The sequence below is a fragment of the Chrysemys picta genome, chromosome 1 (assembly GCF_011386835.1).
Source record: "Chrysemys picta bellii isolate R12L10 chromosome 1, ASM1138683v2, whole genome shotgun sequence".
Lineage (NCBI taxonomy): Eukaryota > Metazoa > Chordata > Testudines > Emydidae > Chrysemys > Chrysemys picta.
The window spans coordinates 273784424-273807796 of record NC_088791.1 but is presented as its reverse complement, the minus strand read 5'-3'; the positions used below and the strand labels follow the sequence as shown (position 1 = coordinate 273807796).

The following is a 23373-nucleotide window of genomic DNA, read 5'->3' as shown; positions in this document are numbered from 1 at the left end:
CATCCCAAACTGATGTTTGCATAACCACAGAAAAATAGCCCTTTCTGTTGATGTACTCTATGGCAAGGTGAGTTGGTACCAGACTAAAGGCATGGCTACACTTGCAGATGTAGGGCGCTTTGAGTTAAACCTGTCTTCGGAGAGTGCAGTAGGGAAAGCGCTGCAGTCTGTTCACATTGACAGCTGCTCGTGCACTGGCGTGGCCACATTTGCGGCACTTGCAGCGGCATTGGGAGCGGTGCATTATGGGCAGCTATCCCAACATGCAAGTGACTGCAACGTGCTTTTCAAGTGGGGGTGGGGGTGGGGTGGAGTGTGACAGGGAGTGATTTGTGTGTATGTGGGGGAGAGAGTGAGGGTTTGGGGGGGTTGAAAGCATGTCAGCATGCTATCTTGTAAATTCAGACAGCAGCAGACCCCCCGTTCCCCCCCCCCATCTCTCTCTCACTCACAGCATTTCACACTAATGGCTTGCATGCCAGCTGTCAGAAACAGAGCTTTGAAAGGGCATTTCCGCATTCCTACAGGAGTTCAAAACAATGCCAAGAGTGGCCACTTGACTTAATGGGATTATGGGATGTTTCCGGAGGCCGATCAGAGCACAGAACCCAACACCTCGTTCACACTGATGCCCGTGCATTGTACCCAAGGCGCAGCAAACGTTATTCCTCTCACCGAGGTGGAGTACCAGCAGCGCTGTAGCCGCGGAGCCTTGCCGGTGTGGAAAGGGAGTGAGCTAGGGCGTCCGGGGCTCCTTTATTGCGCTGTAACTCGCAAGTATAGCCAAGCCCTAAAGATGGTTATCTGCTGTTAAGTCCCAAGCAGACTGCGAAGAGCTACAAAAGGATCTCTCAAAACTGGGTGACTGGGCAATAAAATGGCAGAGGAAATTCAATGTTGATAAATGCAAAGTAATGCATATTAGAAAACCTAATCCCAACTATACATATAAAATGATGGGATCTAAATTAGCTGTTACCACTCAAGAAAGAGATCTTGGAGTCATTGTGGATAGTTCTCTGAAAACATCCGCTCAATGTGCAGAGTATCAGAGGGGTAGCCGTGTTAGTCTGAATCCGTAAAAAGCAACAGAGGGTCCTGTGGCACCTTTAAGACTAACAGAAGTATTGGAGCATAAGCTTTCGTGGGTGAATGCCCACTTCATCAGACGCAAGGGACTCAATGTGCAGAGGCAGTCAAAAAAGCAAAAAGAAAGTTGTGAATCATTAAGAAAGGGATAGATAATAAGACAGAAAATATCATATTGCCTCTATATAAATTCATGGTACAGCCACATGTTGAATACTGCATGCAGATGTGGTTGCCCCTTCTTAAAAAAGATATATTGGAATTGGAAAAGGTTCAGAAAAGGGCAACAAAAATGATTAGGGGTGTGGAACGGCTGCCATATGAGGAGAGATTAATAAGACTGGGACTTTTCAGCTTGGAAAAGAGACGACTAAGGGCACGTCTTCACTATCCGCCGGATCGGCAGGTAGCAATCGATCTATCGGGGATCGACTTATCGCGATAAAATCAATCCCTGATCACTCTGCCGTCGACTCCGGAAATCCACCGCAGCAAGAGGTGGAAGCGGAGTTGACAGCGGAGCGGCAGCGGTCGACTTGCCGCCGTCCTCACAGCCAGGTAAGTCAACCTAAAATATGCAACTTCAGCTATGCTATTCACGTAGCTGAAGTTGCGTATCTTAGGTCGCCACCCCCCCCCCCCCCCGTAGTGTAGACCTAGCCAAAGGGGGATATGATAGAGGTCTATAAAATCATGACTGGTGTGGAGAAAGTAAATAAGGAAGTGTTATTTACTCCTCATAATACAAGAACTAGAGGTCACCAAATGAAATTAATAGGCAGCAGGTTCAAAACAAACAAAATTAAGTATTTTTTCACACAATGCACAGTCAACCTGTGGAACTCCTTGCCAGAGGATGTTGTGAAGGTCAAGACTATAGCAGAGTTAAAAAAAGAACTAGATGAACTCATAGAGGATAGGTCCATCAATAGCTATTAACCAGGATGGGCAGGGATGGTGTCCCTAGCCTCTGTTTGCCAGAAGCTGGGAGTGGGTGACAGGGAATGGATCACTTGATGATTACCAGTTCTGTTCATTCCCTCTGGGGCACCTGGCATTGGCCAGTGTTGGAAGACAGAATGCTGGGCTAGATGGACCTTTGGTCTTACCCAGTATGACTGTTCTTAATGGCCTCACCACAGTTCTGGAACCCCACTGCTGCTAATCCATCAACTATGTCCTGCGCATGGTTGAGAGTCTATGTCCTGCACAGCAGGTCATCCTGGACATTTGCATGACACTGGCCCTCGCCTCTAACTAGTAGCAATTTGGTGTTGCAAGCTTCCAGAGTGGTGATTGCCACTCGCTTCTCAACGGTCAGTACAGCTCTCATTCTGGTGTCCCTGCGCTGGAGGTCTGGGGTGAGCTTGGCCCATAGATCCAGGAATCTGGCCTTTTGGATGTGAAAGTTCTGCAGTTGCTGCTTGTCATCCCAAATGTTCATTACTATGTAATCCCACCAGTCAGTGCTCATTTCTCAGGCCCAGAAGTGGCACTCCACTGTCTGCAGCTGCTCCATTAATGCCACCAACAACCTAGAAGTGGTTTTTGCTGTATCCCACAGTGATCTCTCCTCTGTGAAATTGTCATGTTCCTCGCTGCTGTGGCGGTTCTTGTGGCTCTGCAAATACTGAAGGATCGTGTGTCCTTTGTTTGCAACACTCATGAAAAGATGCAGAGCTTTGTGGGATCCATGCTTCTGTCCAGTATGGCGGACAGTGACAAGTGCTGTGTGGGTTTGTGGGATTTTACAAAGAAGAGCGAAAATTATGGGATAGGGATGGCATTATGAGATGGTTGCATGATGCAAATTTGACTTCTCCCTCCCAGTCACTCCTGCACACTTGTTTCTGCCTCACTATGCATTGCCTGTATTTCCCAAAAGACTGTGTGCTGGATTATGGCGAGTTGCACACTGGGATACCTACCCATGGCGCACTGCACTGGCATTGACACCAGTACTCCTGGCAAGCAGGTGCAATGCTGGTGCAAAGAGGCAAATATGTACCTGCATGAGCAATATACTGACTGTGGTGGCTTTATGCTAATGTAACTTGCATTGACTGAAGCTTGTGATATAGATATGGCCGCAGATTTAGGTGGCACCGAGAGCCACAAAACTCACTGCTTGGCTGTTGCCTAAACTCACTTGGCACCTCAATTTTTGCTTTAAAAGTTCCCAAGGCACCTAAGTTTTTGCCACGGGGATATGTACTGCTGCCTCAGGCAGGCACCTGGATGCCTGTCTCGCATGTAAGGCCCTGTGTGATCCTTAAATCGGATAAAGATACATATTTCTCTGCTTAGCTCACTGGCAGAGCCTGATTCAGTAGGTGTGCTCAGAGGACACCTAACTCCACACAAAATGGGTGAAGGAGGCCGCCTCCCTTATAACCTTTAGCTGTCTGATGAGGAGAAGGGATTTGAACAGGCAGTTCCCACTTCTCAAGTGAGTGCCCTAACCACTCAGTCTCTGCTGACCCAATTCATATTTAGTTATTTAATACAGAGCAGAACAGCTTCATCAAGAGAGATGGAGGAAGACCCACATCAGATTATCAGATAGAGCAGCTGAGATTTATGCTGGGGTTATTTTAGTTGTGTTAGCCTTGCACTCAGGAAAAAAAGGCACTTTGCATCTTCTGAACAAAAAAGTGAAAAGACAGGAACATCAAGGAAGCCTCAAGAGGGTTGTGTGGGGTGGAGAGAGAGTTGGAGACAATGATAGATTCAAAGTGACTGCAAATGTGCATGAAGCAGTTGAAATGTGGCTCGCTGCTGATGGCAAAGTTCCTACCGCTAACTAGATGGCGGAAGAAATTGTTGCTATGGTGATGAAAGTACTGAATAAACTTCTAAAACAAAGCATAGAGGCTACCACATCTGATGATAGTTGAGATTATTAATCTGGAAACACCACTGCACTAGCTAGAATGTCAAGATACTGACTATGTGAACATATTGATCCTGATGAATTTAGTATATGTAAGTGCCTCTGCCCAACTTCCAATTTTACAGGTACAATTTGGTGTCTGCAAACAGCAGCTCTAGCAATTTTTATCATGAGTTTCACAGTGTTTTTTTTCTTTTCTTTAAAACCCCAGCCCATGGAGGCATTTAATTAGTGAGAATCTAAACTTCCATTTAAAAAAAAAAGTTTCTAGCACTCATGGTTGCAGAGAAAAGCTTGAAAACATGGCTTGAGTGTACCGCAAAAATTAACAAAACACAACAAACAATAAAAAAAACAAAAACAAACCCCAGAAGGTGTTACAGTCCTGGCTGTCCCCCTTGTGGACAATGACCAGATTGCTGTATTGGACCCAACCTTTGGATTCCACGTGATTTCACACTCCCTGGGTCTTACTCCTAGGCACTCTGGCAATACAAATACTGATGATGATGATGATTACTGCTCCTAGTCCTATGTCTCTCAGGTGTGCTTCCCAGGTGCAGACCTCATGTCTTGACACCTCTTTTGGTTGCAAAACAACATAGCCCAGTTGCCTTGACCCTGGAACTAGTGCTCAGCCCTCCCAAGCTCTTTCCCACCCCCCCTAATAGTTTATGCATATCTTTCCAGGGTTCTACCCTCAGTGACCTCTGGTGTGCACTTTAGCTCTTTGGAGATAAAGTGGCAGAGATAGTGTAAGGAACACACATGCTTTGCAGAGGAACTTGTTTAACATTTATACACTTTAGTCAGACAGCACAACATATTTATAGATCTATGAAAAAACAATCACCTGAATACAACACCCTTCCTCTGGACTTCTAACCGCTCCTCGAAGTCTTGGGGGATTTGGTTGGTGTCCTTCAGCAGGGACCAGTCCCACTTGCCTAGAACTGACTGAAATTCAGAATTTCCTGGGCTGCGTGATTCTCATGGCAGCTGGCTCATCAGGCTGTAGGAGTCAAGCAGGCCAGGAAAGTAGCTGGCCTGGGAGTCTGGAAGCGCTGAGGAATCTGGCCCTAGGGCAGTTGAGATGGCTGGGCTGCTCAGAGCCACAGACCTTGAAAGCATGGAGTCCCTAGCAGCCCACCAGACAATCTGACTGAAACCAGACGGTTCTGATGGAATCCTGCATGTGGTTTGTCATAAGGTCATAGAACCTGGTATGTTTCCACAAAACTTTTTGGGTTTGATGAATTGGAATTTTCTGATGAAACTCCTGCCTGTTCTGCTTCTCTTGCTAGAGAGCCTGTCTCTTTCTAAAACTAGTCTGAGACACTTTTTCTCTTTTGGTCCTTCTGCTGGGGTTTTTCCATTCCCCACCCCCCTCCACTGTGGGCTGTTGGCATAGAGGGTTGTTAACAGTCAATGACTCTGCCCCCATTGTCCCATCAGGGCAAGGCTAGTCAATTGTTGATAGCTCTTGAATGACTCTCTCATTCAGGGTCAGTGACAGCTAGGCACCAGCCTCCTCCACTCCTCAACAGAAAAGACATGATGCAATCCAAGAGGATGGTTACACAGTGTACAGTGAAGGACAGAATCAAGGTTATATCCAAAATGGAGCCTGAAATACAACATAGTTTTCACAGAATCAAATTGGGGACACAGACATAGCCCCCAAACTATCATAGAAAGCAAATATATATATATATATTTTAAATCTCATGATTTAAGGTGAACTTATGATTTTGGGGGGCTTGACTCATGACATTTGAATTCTTGGGGCTGCCAATACTGTAAATGTACCTTCAATTGTTGGCTCAAATGACATTGTAAACAAGACGTGGGCAGCGGTTCGCTGTTCCAGGCCAATGGGGGGTGCAGGCCGAGGGGATGTGCTGGCCGCCACTTCCTGCAGCCCCCATTGGCCTGGAACGGTGAACCACGGCAAGTGGGAACTGCGATCGGCCAAACCTGCGGACGCTGCAGGTAAACAAACCATCCCAACCCGCCAGCGGATTTCCCTGATGTGCTGTGTGCCAAAGGTTGCCGATCCCTGGCATAGACCTAGAATACTACGAGCTGTCTGTTTACTAAATACAGCCCAAGACCAAAAACCTCAAATCCAAATAATTTGTAATTCCAATTTGATTTGAACTTTGTTGTTTGAGGCATTTTGAGGTTATTATCTAGTTACAGTACTTTAACTCCTTTAATTTCTGTGTGCCATGTGAACAGCTTAATCCATCAGCACATCTTCTGAACCTTTAGAGTATACTCAGGTCATTTTTTCAAGCTTTTCTCTATAGCCATGAGGGCTGGAAACTTGCTTTCATTTTTTAAAATGGAAGCTGCACTTCTCACATAATTTACTTTACTCTGAGAGCTGGGGCTTTAAGAAAAATACCAAATATAGTGTGAGACTCATGATAAAATAATGAGAGTTGGCAACACTGCATCAATGCAGGATCAGGCCTAAGCATTCTTCATTTCCTTATTTAACATTTTATCTCCTATTCTAGGGTGGAAGACTGCCTATTGGAAACAGTTAATGAAGTGCAAATCCTTGCATGCTGTAGTAGTTTTTTATTATGTTAATCAGTGCAGCCTCAGAATCAGTCTAGGGTAAAATCATTACCTATTCCAGGTTTTTGGTGAGTTTATAAATTTTTAAATTAATTTCACATTTTCTCACACATTCATACCCCCCCGTTCCTCCAACTCATCTATTTATGACTTCAGCTTGATATGTGAGTTCTCTGAACCTTGCTCTGTTGTCTTTGTGAGTACTGTGGAAATATTTATTTTGTGTGCTTTGTTTTGACGTTGTTTTTAAATTCAACTGTAATGAAAACTTGTTGTAAATTTGATTCTAAACAGTGGTGCTTACTAAATAAACATAACCCTAGTGAAGTTTAAAGGCTATACAATGATTTTTTAGCATATGGTGATTAAATGTTCCAAAACAAGCAACATTAGTTTTTGACCCTTTTCCATCTAAAATATATTTGTTCCCCCTCCCAGTTTTTCCTGAGATCACATACTGAAGGAATAATGTGGAATCATCTTGTTTGCCATAAATACTAATTGTGTTCTTAATGTGAGTTCTACCCTCAGAGTTGCAATAACTGTAGCTTTGTCCTTGGTGGGCCTGTTCACAGTAGTTATTGTACAAAGTAATGAATGCTATTTATTTGTGCTGTATTGTTGACCGCATCTGTGGGTGAGAACATGCAGGCGGCAAATTGGCCTGGCAAATGATCAAACTCTTACAAAACAGTATCTTTTGTTAGGCAAGAGAATAGAATCACAAGAACTGTTAATATAGCCCTTTGCTATTGAATCATGACTTTTAACTAGAGGTACTAAATGTTAGAGTTAAAAAATTACAGGTACAGCTGCCTTGTGCCTTTTTAAAAATGTATTGCATATTTTAACTCCTTTTGAGTGAAATTGGTGGGTTTCAGTAACTAATGCTAAGGACTGCTAGCACTGGCCTATCTAGAGTTAGGAATGATGTTGCTAGGCATTTTTCAGTGGTCTGTGTACGACACTGCCAGTGCACCTATCACCTCAGAGCTTTATTTTTTTTTTTCTTTTTGAGGGGCGGATGAAGTGTATAATCTTGCAAAATGGAGAGAGTAGCAATAATTCCTAGGGAAGGGGGGGGGGAGCAGGATTTTACTTTGTGCTATTATGCCCTGATCAGTCTCTAGTCTAGCTTTCGTTCACTGAGGGAGGGACTCTTGGGCATTGCAAATCCTTCACCCCCATGCCAGACTGCTTTGTTCCTCTTCCTGGTAATAATGAGCTGTTTCTTTTTTCTCTCTAGCAATGCTGTCTCTGTTCTATGCAACAGCAGCCCTAGAGGGAGCGGTTCAGTACTGGCCCCAGTGGGTGGTGCAAAAGGCCCAAAATTCCCTATATGGCCCAATAATACCCTTTGATGGGAGATGGGAAACTGGGGGTCGGGAGGAAGAGGGAGCGGAATAATTTTGGACAGCTGACAAGCCACTTGGACCTGTAGAGTTGAGCAGGGGGACTGAAATTCCCTCAACTTGGTACACTTTCTTCCCACCCCATGAACCACCCACAATGGTTATGCTGAGAAGGGGGATGTGGTGTTTCATCATACTACTTGACTGCCCTGCAAAATAGTTCCCTGCTGCATAGAACTATCAAGGATAATGGGTGGATGGGCTGAATAGTGTGTAAAGACATTACACGGTGTGGAGCATAGATATATCTCAGACCTTCTGAGTGTCAAAAGGCCCCTTTTCTCAGTGGGTCTGGTAGAGTCACAATAGGCAGAGGCCTGTGAAAACTTAAGGCATACAATCATGGTAGTGCCTCCCCTACCCCTGCCATGCGGCCATGGGAGAAAACTGCAGAGAGGTGCCAGCCGGAGACGCCAGCTGGTAGGAGCAGTAATGGTCAAGGCAGGGACCTCTGGCCATTCCGAGACTATTCTCAGTCCCACTGAGCCCTCCCTTCAGTTTCCAACTAGCCTCTCCCCTCCTAAGTAAACAAACAAACAAAAAATTGTAGACTAATATGCTGTTTGCTGCCATCATTTTATTTAATCTGCTTGTGTGTTAGACCGCTTCCCTCATTCTGTGCCTCTCCTGTTTATTTAGAATAGATTGATAGCTCTTTGGGGGGGACCATCTCTACTAGTCTTTGTCTGTACAGTGCCTAGCACAGTAGGGCCCCATTCTTACATGAGTAATAATTAAATTAGTTAATTTAAAATCCTGGACCTGCAGGTCCAATTTGGTTACGGCTTTCATCCCAAACTCTACAGCAGTGGTTCCCAAACTTGTTCCGCTGCTTGTGCAGGGAAAGCCCCTGATGGGCTGGGCTGGTTTGTTTACCTGCCACGTCCACAGGTTCGGCCGACCGCGGCTCCCAGTGGCATATTTGTGATGTCAACTAACATTTATGATAGTTATGTTATATGATGATTGCAAAAACGTAGTTTTAGAACATACGCTTTTTACTTGCAACTTAAGCCAGTGTCAAAAGCTGGTCTCCAAAGGTGAAGACTAGTGCGTGAAGTCTCAACCTAGCAAAGTACTTAGTTTTAAGCATGAAACAATCCCGATGACCTCAAGGTTAGCCACATGGTTAAGTACTTTGCTGGAGCAGGAGCTAGCTCCCTGATTTGTTTTTGTCATAAACGCTATAATGTTTCTCAAAACAAACTCTCGTATTTTTTTTTTAAATCAAAAGTACAAAAAAGTCAGTATTTTTCATTTTTCACCTTGTGCCACCTTTCTGCTTTTCTCGCTTCTGAATGTTTGATTCTTCATTGCAATTTACATATTTTCTTTTAAAAAAAAATATCTTGTGTCTGTAATGTAACATAAGTGGTTGCAGGATTTACTTTCTTAAGGTCATATAGATAGTATTTATTTTACTGTTAAAGGACATACCTTTAAAACAAAACAACCACAAAAAACCTCCAAAAAACCCCACCAAACAAAAACCAACCCTGCCCCAAACCAATTTAATTCAATTTTCCTGAATAAGTTTTTCTTTTCTTTTCTTAAGTGTACTGAATAAGCTTTGTTGCCTTTGCCTATTGTGGGCTCCCTCTGATGTTGCTGAGCAGACCAGATACAGTACCTTGCAATCTTCGTTAAGAAATCTATAGAAAAATAGGTGGCCTGTTTTGTAATTTGTTTGATTCCCCCCCTCCCCCCCCCCAAAAAAGTCATGCTTATGTAACCAGGAATTTAATACAGTAAACGGAAGGAAAATGTATGACAAGTAGCTTAAAAGCTTGGAAAGGGATTACAGTTGTTTTTAACACTTGATGGGTAAGTGTGATTTACTATTCTGTATCTGAACTCTCATCGCTAATAGCTTAGTTGCATGACAGAAGCAATCTCTTGCAGAAACTCTGCAAATCTCTTTGGTAAATTTTAGTTGCTTTATTAATTGCTGTGGCTTTGATTTTCTCATGATGTTAGTGTGTTGACATACAGTAGGCTAAATATCTACTAAAAATGGTATATTAGAAAAATTTAATATGGGATACATTGGTTAAAAAAAACTCCTCAAAAGCCACAATCCCATTATTAGATGTTGAAGGCTTTTGCTAATTCTCTGTTTTGCTACTGAACTTCAGACAGTTTTTTCCTCGTACCTTAAACCAACAAAATAGAGTGAACAGATTATGGTTTGACTATTTTCTCTCCCTAAAACAATATTCTATTTATAAACTAAAATTGTTCTTTTCTACATCTGTAACAGCTAGCCGATGGCGGAGCCTCTTCTCTACACCTGTTTCCTTGGCCTTTCCCTATAGTCCTGTTGCAAGACTCACCCCATATAGCAATGGCTTTAATACTCCCAGCTTCTGTAAAACCTCCAATAAAGCAATACTAACACCTGAAAGACCAGGTAATCCTTAACTTTTTAGTGATTTATGATGCTTACAAAATTGCTTTACTAAATCTTATCTTGCTGTACTTTAACTGCAATACATTGTACCTGCCTAGGATGTATAAGCTATTAGCTTACTGGTGAGATTTCAAGAATTTTAGGCCTATCATTTAATTTAATTATAAAATGATCATGTAGTGGAGTTCATCCTTTTATTTTATACAATGAGGTGGCTTTCCTCATCATAAGCAGAGTTTCACTATAACTAGCAAAGATTTACCTGACCTAAAAATTTGTCCCCACTTGTCTCCCCCTTGAAAGGGGCATGGATAATTGTGGGTGGCTGGGGAAGAGGAGCTTGGGAAGTACATAACTGCATTTCCAAGTGGTCAAAGGAGCAAGTAGCAAAAAGATAGTGTTGTTCCTTTTTCGGTGCAGGGATCAGGAGTTCTTCCTCTGCTAAACTGCAGTGGGGGTGGAGGAGATAATCCCCTTGGAATGAGAAATTTCACATTACTGGTAGGTGGTGACAGCTGCAGTCCAAGGGGATTAGCACCAGAAGGGCATGTTGATCTGCACTGGCTCCTTTTCCCTAAGATCCCCCAAATCAGGGTCCAGCTAGTGCAGAGACAAGCTGTGGGGCTTGGTCATTGTCACAAGGAGACTGAGGAGCAGTAGTTCTTTACACGGAATGGAAACATGATGCATTCCAGAGACTGACCTCCTACTCTTGCTCTTCATGACTGGGCACTGGAGAACCATGAATGGGCCCTAGAAAGATAACTGACACCTGTGGTTACAGAAAGACAGACAGTAGCCCATCCTGTTGCTGTGCAGTTGTAGGCAGATGTCCTGTGGGTGGCTAAGGCACCCGTTCATGCAGAGAGAATTGATTCAGGCACCTCCTTTGCTGCTTCAGCTGTAGTAGGCTCCCCTCTGGCCCTACTACCGTCTAATCTGCTACTGTAAGCTCTTTGGGGATTGTTTTTTTCTCCTCTGACCTTCATAGTCCATGTAATAGTTTCCTCTGAGGAAACTAGTCAAGAAAATGTGTAAGTTTAAATTCTAATTTTGGGAATCTGGAACAAGCGAACCTAGTTTGAGGCTGAGAACATAGTGGTGATGGTTGACTATTGTTGTTACACAGTGGCAAATAAACTAGTTTTCCCCCACAAAATTCATTATGACCTATAAGCTTTAGGTCCTATGCTTAGGACCATAAGCATTATGACCTATGACCTCACAAACTCCAGCCAGACTGCACGTGGAAGCATTGAGTATACCCCAGCCACACCATAGAATCCAGAAGAAATAGAATCCAGCTTCCTTTCCCATTGTGTGGTGTTTGTGGAAGGGAGTGTTGTCCTATGTATTTTTACAGTGCACTATGAATCCCCAGTTGTTGTTGTCTTTTGGTGCTACTGTAATTATAAATAATTTAAAAAACAATAACATTTAAGTACATGAATATGACTTGGAATCCATACAAGGAGCTAATCTGTTGAAGCTGGTGATATATTTACACGGTTACTTTTCAGAGTAGAACTACACTTTAAATAGGAAGGGCTCAAATTTTTGAAATGTGTGGGGATGCAAGCTAGCCCAGTCAATCAAACTGTGTTGGATTAATTGTTTGTTGTCTTGGCTGTACCTAATTTGGGAACAAACGGGGATTTGCACTCCAGGATTGTAGCTTCACCTTTTCAAGAGCACTAAATTAACTAGCAAAATGTTAGTAGAAAGCTTTTTATAGTAAATTTCCATAAAGTTTCAATCTGTACAAAAATATTTGGAATGCAGACCCTTTGTGACATAGATAAGGTACATATTTACTGACTAAAGAATCTATTTTATTGTATAGGCTACATTTCCAGAAGTTCTCCTCTCAGCCCCCAGTCATCAATAGACAGTGAACTGAGCACCTCCGAAGTGGAGGATGATTCCATCTCCATGGGATATAAACTACAGGACCTCACTGATGTTCAGATCATGGCTCGACTGCAGGAAGAGAGTATGTGGCTTTTTTCTTAATTTTTTTTTTTTTTATTTCAGTCACACAACTTTCTCAAGCAAATTTACCATTTGAGTTGAAACTTTTCATGCTTGGTCTCTGCCAAGTGTAAATTTAATAAAAATGTCTTATCTGAATGGCAGGAAGAGAAGTGCCTTTCACCTGTGAGGAAATGGTTTGAATTTGTTGTTGTGCTTGGATAACTGGAAATGAATCTTTTAGAACTTCAAACATGATCTGTGTGTGTTGAGTGGAGGCTGTCACCTTTGTCTCATTGGAAGAAACTTGAATGTAGGTGTGTTACAATCTCTTTTTGTTAAAGCAGCACAGTGATGAGGTTTTTATGATGGGGGGAGTTGAGGGAGGACTAAATCATCCCCCCATGCACAAAATCTGTGGAAAGGGGGAAAATACACTTCATGGATTTTTGGTTACCTTGTAAGGTTCTGAAATAAATTCTCCCCTGACCCTAACGTTTGAGGTATTCAGGAGCTGAAGTTTTGGGTTGCGTGCACTGTGGGATTTATGCACAAGCCCCAGAGAACAGCATGGTAGTTTTAGGCCACAGGTTGAATTATTGGCAGTTTGGAAAATATGTATCTTTTTAGTCACAAATAATAATAAATTTTACATGAAAATCATTGAGAGATAATAAACATAGCATTGCACCACCCCCTTTTTTGTGTCAATCAAGCTAGGTAGATGAGAGAAAGGGAGATAAAACAGTAAAAGGTAATGAGAGAAAAAAGGAGACCATAATATAGGGAAGAGGTATGTTGAAAGCCAGATGGGAGTAATGGTGAAGAATGGCTAAATGAGAACACACAAGTAACGCAGACGACAACACTCAATTAAATCTGGCTGGAGCAATCAGACTAAACAGGCAAGAGCAATCAGAGTGGTGAAAATAGGAGAACACAATCACACCTCCAAAATCAGGCCACAGGTAAATATACTGGAAAAGGGAAGACTATATTTTCCCTCTAATTCAATTTTAATTATCTTAAGTATTAGTGGTAACAACAGCAGGTACAAAATTTTCAGATAAATATGATTTTTATATTGATGGCTGTTCCTTTAATCATTTGGAAACAGGAGATGTTATGCGCATGCACAAACACTCACAATCACTTTGTCACGCTCTCTTTCACATTCATTTACAGAGCTCCCATTTGAGGAAGAATGCTCAAGATGTTATGATAGCAAAGTCATATGTCAAATCTGAGAGCTCTTCATAAATCTAGGGAAAAGTACTTTTCAAATTCCGAATGATCTAAGGAACATTTACATCCAGTCATTCTCAGAACTTCTTGACTCCCAAAATTGTGTTTATGATACGTTCTCCACAGCAGGGGTTCTCAACCTGACACTTGCAGAAAAGTGTCAAGGGCTCACAACCACTTTGTCCTACACATAATGTGAAGAGCTTCCTGGCATGAGTCATGGTATGGAAAAGTTCAAGAACCACTTGCTCCAGAGTACTCATTTGGTTACAGATTTAGGAAATATTATTGTTCTGCCTGTTAACAATGCTACACTATCTTAACAGCTTAATGATAACCATTTAAAACATTAAGGACCAGCTCTTCAGCTGGTGGAAAGTGGTAGCCCCATTCATTACCTTGAATGAAGCCGTGCCAGTTTACACTAGCTGAGGCTCTGCCCTAAGTATAGTTCAATGACAAGTATTGATCGTCTAGTTAAAAAACAAATATATCATGTTCTTAAAATTTACAGGTCTTAGACAAGATTATGCTTCTACTTCAGCATCTGTATCAAGACACAGCTCAAGTATCTCTCTACATTCAGGAAAGAAAGGGACGTGCAGTGATCAGGAATATGATCGCTATAGTCTTGAGGATGAAGAAGAGTTTGATCACCTGCCACCTCCACAGCCCCGACTTACTCGCTGTTCACCATTCCAAAGAGGAATTCCACATTCTCAAACTTTTTCCAGTATTCGGGAGTGCAAGAGAAGCCCCACTTCGCAGTATTTCCCTCCAAATAATTATCAGCAGCAGTATTATTCTCCTCAAGCCCAAACGCCAGAGCAGCAGCCAAATAGGATTAGTGGAGGTAGGTTACATGCCTTTCTGATTAGTGTTTTTTTTCTTTGTCCCTCTGTGCTTTTACAAAATTGTCAATACTACTTTAAAGGTCAGATTAAATAAACCAGTGAAATGTGTCTGAATTGCAGCAGTGAAATCTGTCAGTGAATTATTGTGATATGATATTTGATCTTTGTGGACAGAAATTTAAATCTTTTAAAATCATTGTGACTTTGAATCATTTTAGGTAGATTATTGTTAAATACCTTGATGTAGAGTCTGGTTCCTGAACAGGTTGTGAAAGTGGTTGTTGTCTAAAACAGTTTTAAAATGCTGCAAGTATAGGCACAAGGGAAGAGGCTGGGAGAGATTTTTATGTTCCCCCTTGATTTGATTTCTTTCTCTAGTTCTATAACTCACTTTCCTTACCTCCTGACTCTGCCTAAAATGAGGAACATTATTATTGCTGTCATTCAGAATTGCGTAGTGGTATCCTAAGACCCCTCTGTTCAGCCCTCTGCTCTTCACTCTGAATTTCAGGCATGCTGGGGAGCATTGATAAAACAGGTAGGTAAGTGGTGCTCATTACTCCCAGACTGCCAGCAGCCATCACTGCTTTTGTACCATGCCTAAGGCTGATGTCCTCCAGAATCTCTGAAAGAGACTTTTCTGGGGCTGCTGCGGTATTAAGTTTTGAAACTCTTTGTTGTTTCTTCTCACCTTTCTTTCCATCATTATCATGGTGCTGTTGCATCTCCTCCACCCCGCTTCAAGATAATCAGTGTCCAGTTTCCAGTCAGGATCTTATTTGTAACATCCCAGATTATTTCCCTCCCTTGGGTAAGAAAACAGACATTGTGTCCAAAACAGTTAGTTATTTAGAGTGCTACAGGTACACATGTTACTTTACTGACAAATAGTACATGACAGGTCTCTGCCAAAAGCACTTTACATTTAAGTTGGACATGGCACAGGAAGGAGAACAGGTAAGTGTGGAGAGTGTAAGGGAAGGATGAGGTTACAGCCCTATTAAATGGTGTGTTTGCTTGTTTGTGCAACATAACACATCATGTTAATTTTAATTTTATTATTTTTGACAATTAAGGGCTTGCAGGAGTAGGAATCAGCATTGAAAGGCTAACAGAAAAGGGTGACGGAGAGGAAGAGTGTATGGAATCAGTGATGAATGTGCATGGGATGTAGTGCTATGCATATTGAATATGTATGCTCCCCAGATCCCTTGGCAATGTCTGTTTCATGTTCCATGCCAAGGTTAAGGATGTCTCATAAACCACTTACTCTTGAGACACTATGGCAAAGTCTCCTCTATGCCGTCCAGCTAATAAGTGAAAAGTCACTTGGCAGATGCCAGCGCTACCACCTGGGTGGCCTTCCTGTCCAAGAGTGTTGATGTGCTGCATGATCTACCAGGTCACTCTGTAGATAAGATACAGCTTCAATAAGCTGTATAAGGCTTTACTGTCTCATAGAGCCGCAGATCTGTTGCAGCCTGTGTAGTGTGGAATTCTAACTCCTGTTTCAGCTGGTATATCCTTCATCATATGACTCTTAGGCAATTATAGTCCAGATAAATTGAAAAATATCTGTACTGAGAGGCTCTTACCTTTTGGTTGTTTTCTGTTAAGAGGCAAGGGATAATGTTACTTGCCTTCCTTTGTAAATTGATTTGAAATACATAGCTGAAAAGCAATATATAAGAGTTTAGTAGTGTTATGGCCACAGATGTCTGTCAGCATTTCTCAAAATTCTGGCCATGATTTCATTCTCTTACCAGAACTCCAAGTCTTCAAAATTCAAGTAGTGGGCCAAATAAGTGTTTGTCAGGGTCAAACCAGTGTCAAACACAGTATGTGGCTTGTTGGTGTTGTTACTGGATGCCAGGAACATTGGGGAGAGAGTGATGTAAGTGAGGCAGGAGCTGGTAAACCAGCTACATGTCACTTGGGAGTGTGGCAGATCCAGTGCTGCACATAATTTATCAAAACCAAATAAGCAGTGTGCCATGTTGCGGCAGGTCAGCAAAGTTGCCTTCCCTCCCCTTTCCCAAAGCAGATCGGTTGGAGCTCTGGCACATGAAGTCAGTAGATTGGCTACTGGTTAACATGACTAGCAGCTGAGCTGACTAGCAAAGGAACATTGCAGTGCGGCCCACAGAACGTGGAACTGCTTTAAGACTGCATTTCTCGAGAATTACCTGTAATTTGGCACTTTCAGTTTGGGCGTGTACATGCTATTGTGGCTTAGAAGTCCTAGCCTGCTACATAAGGAAGGCAGTAAATCAACCAACAGCATTATATTCAATTTGACATTCAGCAAGAGAACTCTGGGGTGACTGATGGCATTTAGCCTCCAATCCAGTGTTTCACCAGGAGTTGGCTGGGTCTTCAGCATGATTGTGATCTTTAGCATTTGCTAGAGGAGACTGATGGTGATGACAAGCAGAGATGCTGCTGCCCTACCTGAAGCTCCGATTTTTTTGAAAAAGAATATAGTATCCAGACTGAAATACCTGGTCTAACTTTAGATCTTTACTTTTGCAAAAATCAATGAATTAGTGTTGGAATTTTTGCCAACAGCACAAAAAGAAACACAGGAACCTCCGCCTTCACTGCCTGCTGCCCTCTTTACTTGCACAAACATGAGGATGCTCTGCATGGAAACATAAATCTTTGACTCTGTGGAAGGATTGTACTTCTGGAAAATTGAATTAGAATTCTGCTTTATGTGAGAACTCATCCTCAAGTGTGGCCTTGGTATATCTGATCCAGTGGGGGGGAGGGGAGGTTCAGACAGCTGGGGAGCTAGAGGATCTGTTGTGACTTCTGGAACAAACTTTCAGAGCAAACCCACATAGTTTTGGGGGGAAAATGCTTCCCTTTGTGACAAAACATTCCCAGGTAGAACTGTGTCTCATGAAACCACACTAGTTTCTTTCAAATCAGTTAAGTTTAATGTAACTTTCTTGAGACATTTTTGTTTTTCAGTGAAACTGCCCCCTTCCTCTTTATAATTAATACATTTTGATCTGCTAATGTATCATTTAAAGGCCTAGGAATTGGGAGACATGGAGGAGTAAAGGAATACTCCTCAGTGTCTATTTTAATTACTCCTAAGCACATACTTATGGTATGTCTCCACTACGTGATTACTCCGATTTTACAGAATTTGATTTTTGGAAACGGATTGTATAAAGTCGAATGCATGTGGCCACACTAAGCACATTAATTCAGCAGTGTGCATCCGTGTACCGAGGCTAGCGTCGACTTCTGGAGTGTTGCACTATGGGTAGCTATCCCATAGTTCCCACAGTCTCCCCCGCCCATTGGAATTCTGTGTTGAGATCCCAATGCCTGATGGGGCAAAAAACATTGTTGCGGGTGGTTCTGGGTACATGTCGTAAGGCCCCCTCTCCCTCCCTCCATGAAAGCAACGGCAGACAACCGTTTCGCACCTTTTTTCCTGGGTGAACTGTGCAGGCGCCATACCATGGCAAGCATGGAGCCCGCTCAGCTCAAGACAGCAGTCATGAACATTGAAAACACCTCGTGCATTATTGTGCAATTTATGCTGAACCAGAACATGAAAAACCAGGCGAGGAGGAGGCGGCAACAGCAGCGCGGCGACCAGAGTGATGAGGACATGGACACAGAATTCTCTCAAACCGCGGGCCCCGGCGCTTTGGAGATCATGTTATTACTGGTGCAGGTTCTAGCCGTGGAACGCTGATTCTGGGTCTGGGAAACAAGCACAGACTGGTGGGACCACATAGTGTTGCAGGTGTGGGACAATTCCCAGTGGCTGCGAAACTTTCACATGCATAAGGGCACTTTCATGGAATTTTGTGACTTGCTTTTCCCTGCCCTGAAGCACCAGAATATCAAGATGAGAGCAGCCTTCACAGTTGAGAAGAGAGTGGTGATAGCCCTGTGGAAGCTTGCAATGCCAGACAGCTACTGGTCAGTCGGGAATCAATTTGGTGTGGGCAAATCTACTGTGGGAGCTGTTGTGATGCAAGTAGCCAAAGCAATCACTGAGCTGCTGCTACCAAAGGTAGTGACTCTGGGAAATGTGCAGGTCATAGTAGATGGCTTTGCTGCAATGCGATTTCCTAAGTGTGGTAGAACGATAGATGGAACCCATATCCCTATCTTGGCACTGGAGCACCAGGGCAGCCAGTACATAAACCGCAAGGGGTACTTTTCAATGGTACTGCAAGCACTGGTGGATCACAAGGGACGTTTCACCAACATCAATGTGGGATGGCTGGGAAGGGTTCATGATGCTCGCGTCTTCAGGAACACTAGTCTGTTTAAACGGCTGTAGTAAGGGATTTACTTCCCAGACCAGAAAATAACCGTTGGGGATGTTGACATGCCTATAGTTATCCTTGGGGACCCAGCCTACCACTTAATGCCATGGCTCATGAAGCCATACACAGGCAGCCTGGACAGTAGTCAGGAGCTGTTCAACTACAGGCTGAGCAAGTGCAGAATGGTGGTAGAATGTGCATTTGGACGTTTAAAGGGTCGCTGGCGCACATTACTGACTCGCTCAGACCTCAGCCAAACCAATATTCTCATTGTTATTGCTGCTTGCTGTGTGCTCCACAATCTCTGTAAGCGTAAGGGGGAGAATTTTATGGCGGGGTGAGAGGTTGAGGGTGATTAGAAGAGCACACCAGGAAGCGCTGCGCATCAGAGAAGCTTTGAAAACCAGTTTCATGACTGGCCAGGCTACGGTGTGAAAGTTCCGTTTGTTTCTCCTTGATGAAAACCCGCCCCCTTGATTGACTCATTCCCTGTAAGCAACCCACCATCCCCCCTTCGATCACAGCTCGATTTCAAAGGAAATAAAGTCACTATCGTTTAAAAATCATGTATTCTTTATTAATTGATTATAAAAAGAGGGAGAGAACTGACAAGGTAGCCTGGGTGGGGTTTGGGAGGAGGGAAGGAAAAGGCCACTTCAAAATTAAGACAGCCTTTTGCTTGGCTGTCCACTGGGATGGAGTGGCAGGGTGCACGGAGCCTCCCCCCCCGCGTTCCTGGGCGTCTGGGTAAGGAGGCTATGGAACTTGGGGAGGGAGGAGAGTGGTTATACAGGGGCTGCGGCAGCACTCTGTGATCCTGCTGCCATTCCTGAAGCTCCATCAGATGCCGGAGCATGTCCGTTTGATCACACAGCAGCCCCAGCGTTGCATCCTGCCTTCTCTGATCTTCCTGCCACCACCTCTCATCTCGAGTGTCCCTCCTGTCTTCACATTCATTGGCAGCTTTCCTGTACTTGGATACTGTGTCCTTCCACTCATTGAGATGAGCTCTTTCATTGCGGGTCGACTGCAAGATCTCAGAGAACATTTCATCTCGCATGTGTTTTTTTTCGCCACCTTATCTGAGATAGCTTTCGGGACGGAGGAGGGAGGCTTGAAAAATTTGCAGCTGCGGGAGGGAAAAAAGGGAGACAAGTATTAAAAAAGATACATTTTACAGAACAATGCTTATACTCTTTCACGGTGAACAACACTATTCACATTACATAGCACGTGTGATTTCGGTACAAGGTCATATTTTGCATCTTAATATTGAGTGCCTGTGGCTTTGGTTAGAGATCACAGACGCAGGACCGGGCAACAGAATTCGGCTTGCATGCTGCCATGGTAAGCCATTGTCTATCGGCTTCTGCAACTTTCATAAAAGCAGTGCCCTCCTTTCCCATACCAAGCAAAGCCTGTTGAGTGCTGCAGTTTTCGTGTAAATGTGCAGCAGCAGAAACCAAACTAACCCCCCCCCCATCCAATTATCTGGGATGATCGCTTTACCCCTCCCCCCACCGCGTGGCTGGTATCAGGGAAGATTCCTAATAGCCAAACGTGAAAAGCTCAGCGCCAATGCCCCCCCCCCCCCCCACAGTTATGACCATTCTTAATATCTCAGTGTATGGTTTATGGGTCTGTGGTGTCATCAACTGATACAAGAGAGAGACAAAAAGTACAAGGTTCTGAACTCAGATCCTAGTAGTTAGAAAGAATTCTTTCAATTCACCTTTAAGAAGCATTTATTTGTCTTTTTTTTTAAATATCTACACTTGCGTTCTGTTAATTTTTTTTAATACCTCATTTTATTTAGAAGTATCATTGAATTACAGGCTGAAAACTGCCTCCACTGTTAGTTAAGAATAGTTGTACACACAAAAGAATCTTCCATTACCCCTTGTGATGGTTCTCGGGGTGCCCATGACTGTGAGTCACACTGTTACACCCCTGCCTCCAGCGAGATAGAGATTTGCTTGTGCTTAACTGGGTATCAGCTTCCTGACAGCTCCAGCCTGTCAGCCATCCAAACAATCTCCTCTGGGCTATGCCAGTCCTTACTTTGCCTTGCAGGTTAACAGGTGTACTCCAGGCCCCAAGTTCCTTCAAAGTATTCCCCTGTAGTGTCCAGACCCTTCTCCACTCACAGAAATAACAGCTCTGCTGTCCCCAAGGGAACAGTGCGCGCACATTCAACTCAGGATCAGCTCCTTGTTAACACCACAGCACCAAGTTTGATAATAAAGATCATGATTTGAGAGACTAAAAGTAAGGATAATGGAGACAGCAGGTTACTAGAGCGTTCTAGAGACTAAATTTAACAGGCTAACCTGCAATCTAAATAAGTTCAGCTCACCCCAAATGCCCTTTGCAGTGTTTTCAAGAATGTAGCCACAGGGCCCCTATTACTTCCTAGGTGCAGGATAATAGGGTGCTTTCCTTATTCCGTTGTTATAGTCCAGTAAGCCTTTGAAGTGCACCCCCAGACAAGGCTCTTTCCCCCCAGCTGTTCTTCTCTTCCTGTAAAATCTCATAATCCTTCATCTGCATTTGGCTCAGACTGGAGATTGTGAAGGAGACAATACCCAATTTGCATTTCAACAGACAGATGGATGAACACCTCTGGTCAGGCAAGAAACCAGTTTTTCACCTCTGCTGGTGACTAACACCTTGATTCAAACTATAAGAACATATTTCCAGTATATGTATGTATATACATACACACACTTTTTACACAGTATCTGTACATGCATTTCACAATAATCCTTGCTTTCATTTAAGATCTTACATGGCACTCTGATGGATCAGAATGTACATATTGGGATCAAAATGTTCTTGTAACCCTATCTACCAGCTGGCAGTGGATTTCATTGAACATGACTGAGTGATAAGGGAGTAGGACCACCAGCAACAGAGGAAATTGTTTGATTGGCTGCTGGGTGTGATGGCCTGCAGGCAGCAGAACATACCAGCTCAGACCTTGCCCTGGTCCAAGTCCAGCCTGCTGTAATGGCCTCCCCCCTCACTATCATATGGTACAACCACTGGACAATTCTGGGGAGTGAGCCAATTAATGCAGTCCATGAATGGAAGTGCACAAGGGCAGATGTACCCAAAGCACTGCATCCTTGCGTATCCACAGGGGACAATGAACAAGTACACTGACGATATGGAATTCCGTTACATGGAATGTTGCACTTCTTGGCTTTATTTTTATTTTTTTTGTATTTATTGCACTTTGGGTTTGTTTGCACTTTCTTATTTCACTTTCTTTGGTTTGTGGCAGCTGAACTGCCTGTGTTGTTGACTTTTAATAAACTGTTTTGCTATTCAGTTCTTCAGTATGTGAGTACTTGGGAAACAATAAAGAAATCTCAGATCAGTAGTGTCACCGAAATATTGGGTCCACCTAGCTGAGAGCCAATAACAGCCAGACAGGGATAAGGAAGAGTTGCTTTATTCTGCAGAAGAAAGGAGAGCTTTGCACTTTGGTACAAAAACTCTGTCTTACACACATTTTACAGGTCCTTTATAGACATTCAGACAAAGGCCCTTGCCGTGTTAACACTTGATTGGTGGTTGTCAGACCCGTGCTTTTGCTATCTGGTCAGTGAAAACCGGCTTGGGACCAGCTCCAGCTCCTTAAGATCTTGAAAGGGAAGACAGTTGAAAAGTTCAGGCTACTGTGTACTTGAGGTGTCTGCTTCCCCCTAATGGCTGCTGGCTGACATAACGGCTGCTAGCTGTTAAGGGGGGTCACCAGTAACTTTCACAGTAGTACATAAAGTTGATGCTCTCACAAGTAAATTGATAGAGCACACTGATTTTGTCCTCACATTTCCCCTTTCCTCATTTCCCCCTCCAAACCCAAGCTCTGGGCATACAAGGCATATCTTATTTCCATTGTTCTGGACCCAGCCCCACTTACCAGAAGTGCACTTTCTGGCTCCCTGTACTGTGCCTGTGAACCAGTCAGGTATCAAACCATGCCTCGCTGTATCTTCACATATATTGTGCAGTGCATAGCATGCTCCAGTAACATGAATAGCATAATACCCACTACAAATGGTTTTGTAGGCAGCACCATCTTGCCTTCAGTCAGCTAAATGCATATTCCACCCATCCTGCAACCTCTCAGTCTAGAAGTTAAACCTTCCTCTGCCAAGTGCTCTCACATCTGGGTAGGGCTTAATTAGCCTGTACAGCAGAGGATAGGCTGGGTCTCCCAGAATAACAGTGGACACAGACTTATCCATATTATTGGGCACAGATTGATCCATGGTGATATCCATTTTAATGGGTGGGAATAAAGATCCTGTTTGAAAATGCCAGATCTCTGGCGTATCGTGGTGGTATGCATCCTGCCGATGCATTCCATGTTGGTGTCCATGGACCTCCCTCTGTTGTTTACCAAGGCCCGCATAATGAGCAAGTAGTATCATTTCAGGTTTACATATTCATGTGCACCATTTGGGGGTAGGGGATGGACTATGGGCACATGTGTGCCATCGATGGCCCTAGAACAGTTTGGGAAGCCCATATGCTCAAGCCCTGCTATTATTTTGGGACCATTAACCATCTTCACCACCCGTGGATGAATCAGAGCAAT

The 23373-nt window shown here is 43.4% G+C and overlaps 1 protein-coding gene across 5 annotated transcripts in view; it reads left to right on the top strand.

Annotated features, from left to right (window-relative positions):
• Window positions 1–23373, top strand: part of SLAIN1 (SLAIN motif family member 1) — a 74435-nt gene that overhangs the window by 40214 nt on the left and 10848 nt on the right. For 3 of the 5 annotated variants that reach the window (XM_008178533.4, XM_008178534.4, XM_065581072.1), the window contains exons 3-5: window positions 10244–10393; window positions 12237–12386; window positions 14124–14462. In XM_008178533.4, coding sequence (XP_008176755.2) covers window positions 10244–10393; window positions 12237–12386; window positions 14124–14462 — 639 coding nt within the window. The remainder of the gene's footprint in view (window positions 1–10243; window positions 10394–12236; window positions 12387–14123; window positions 14463–23373) is intronic. The other 2 variants (XM_008178532.3, XM_008178536.4) reach the window with 1 other exon arrangement.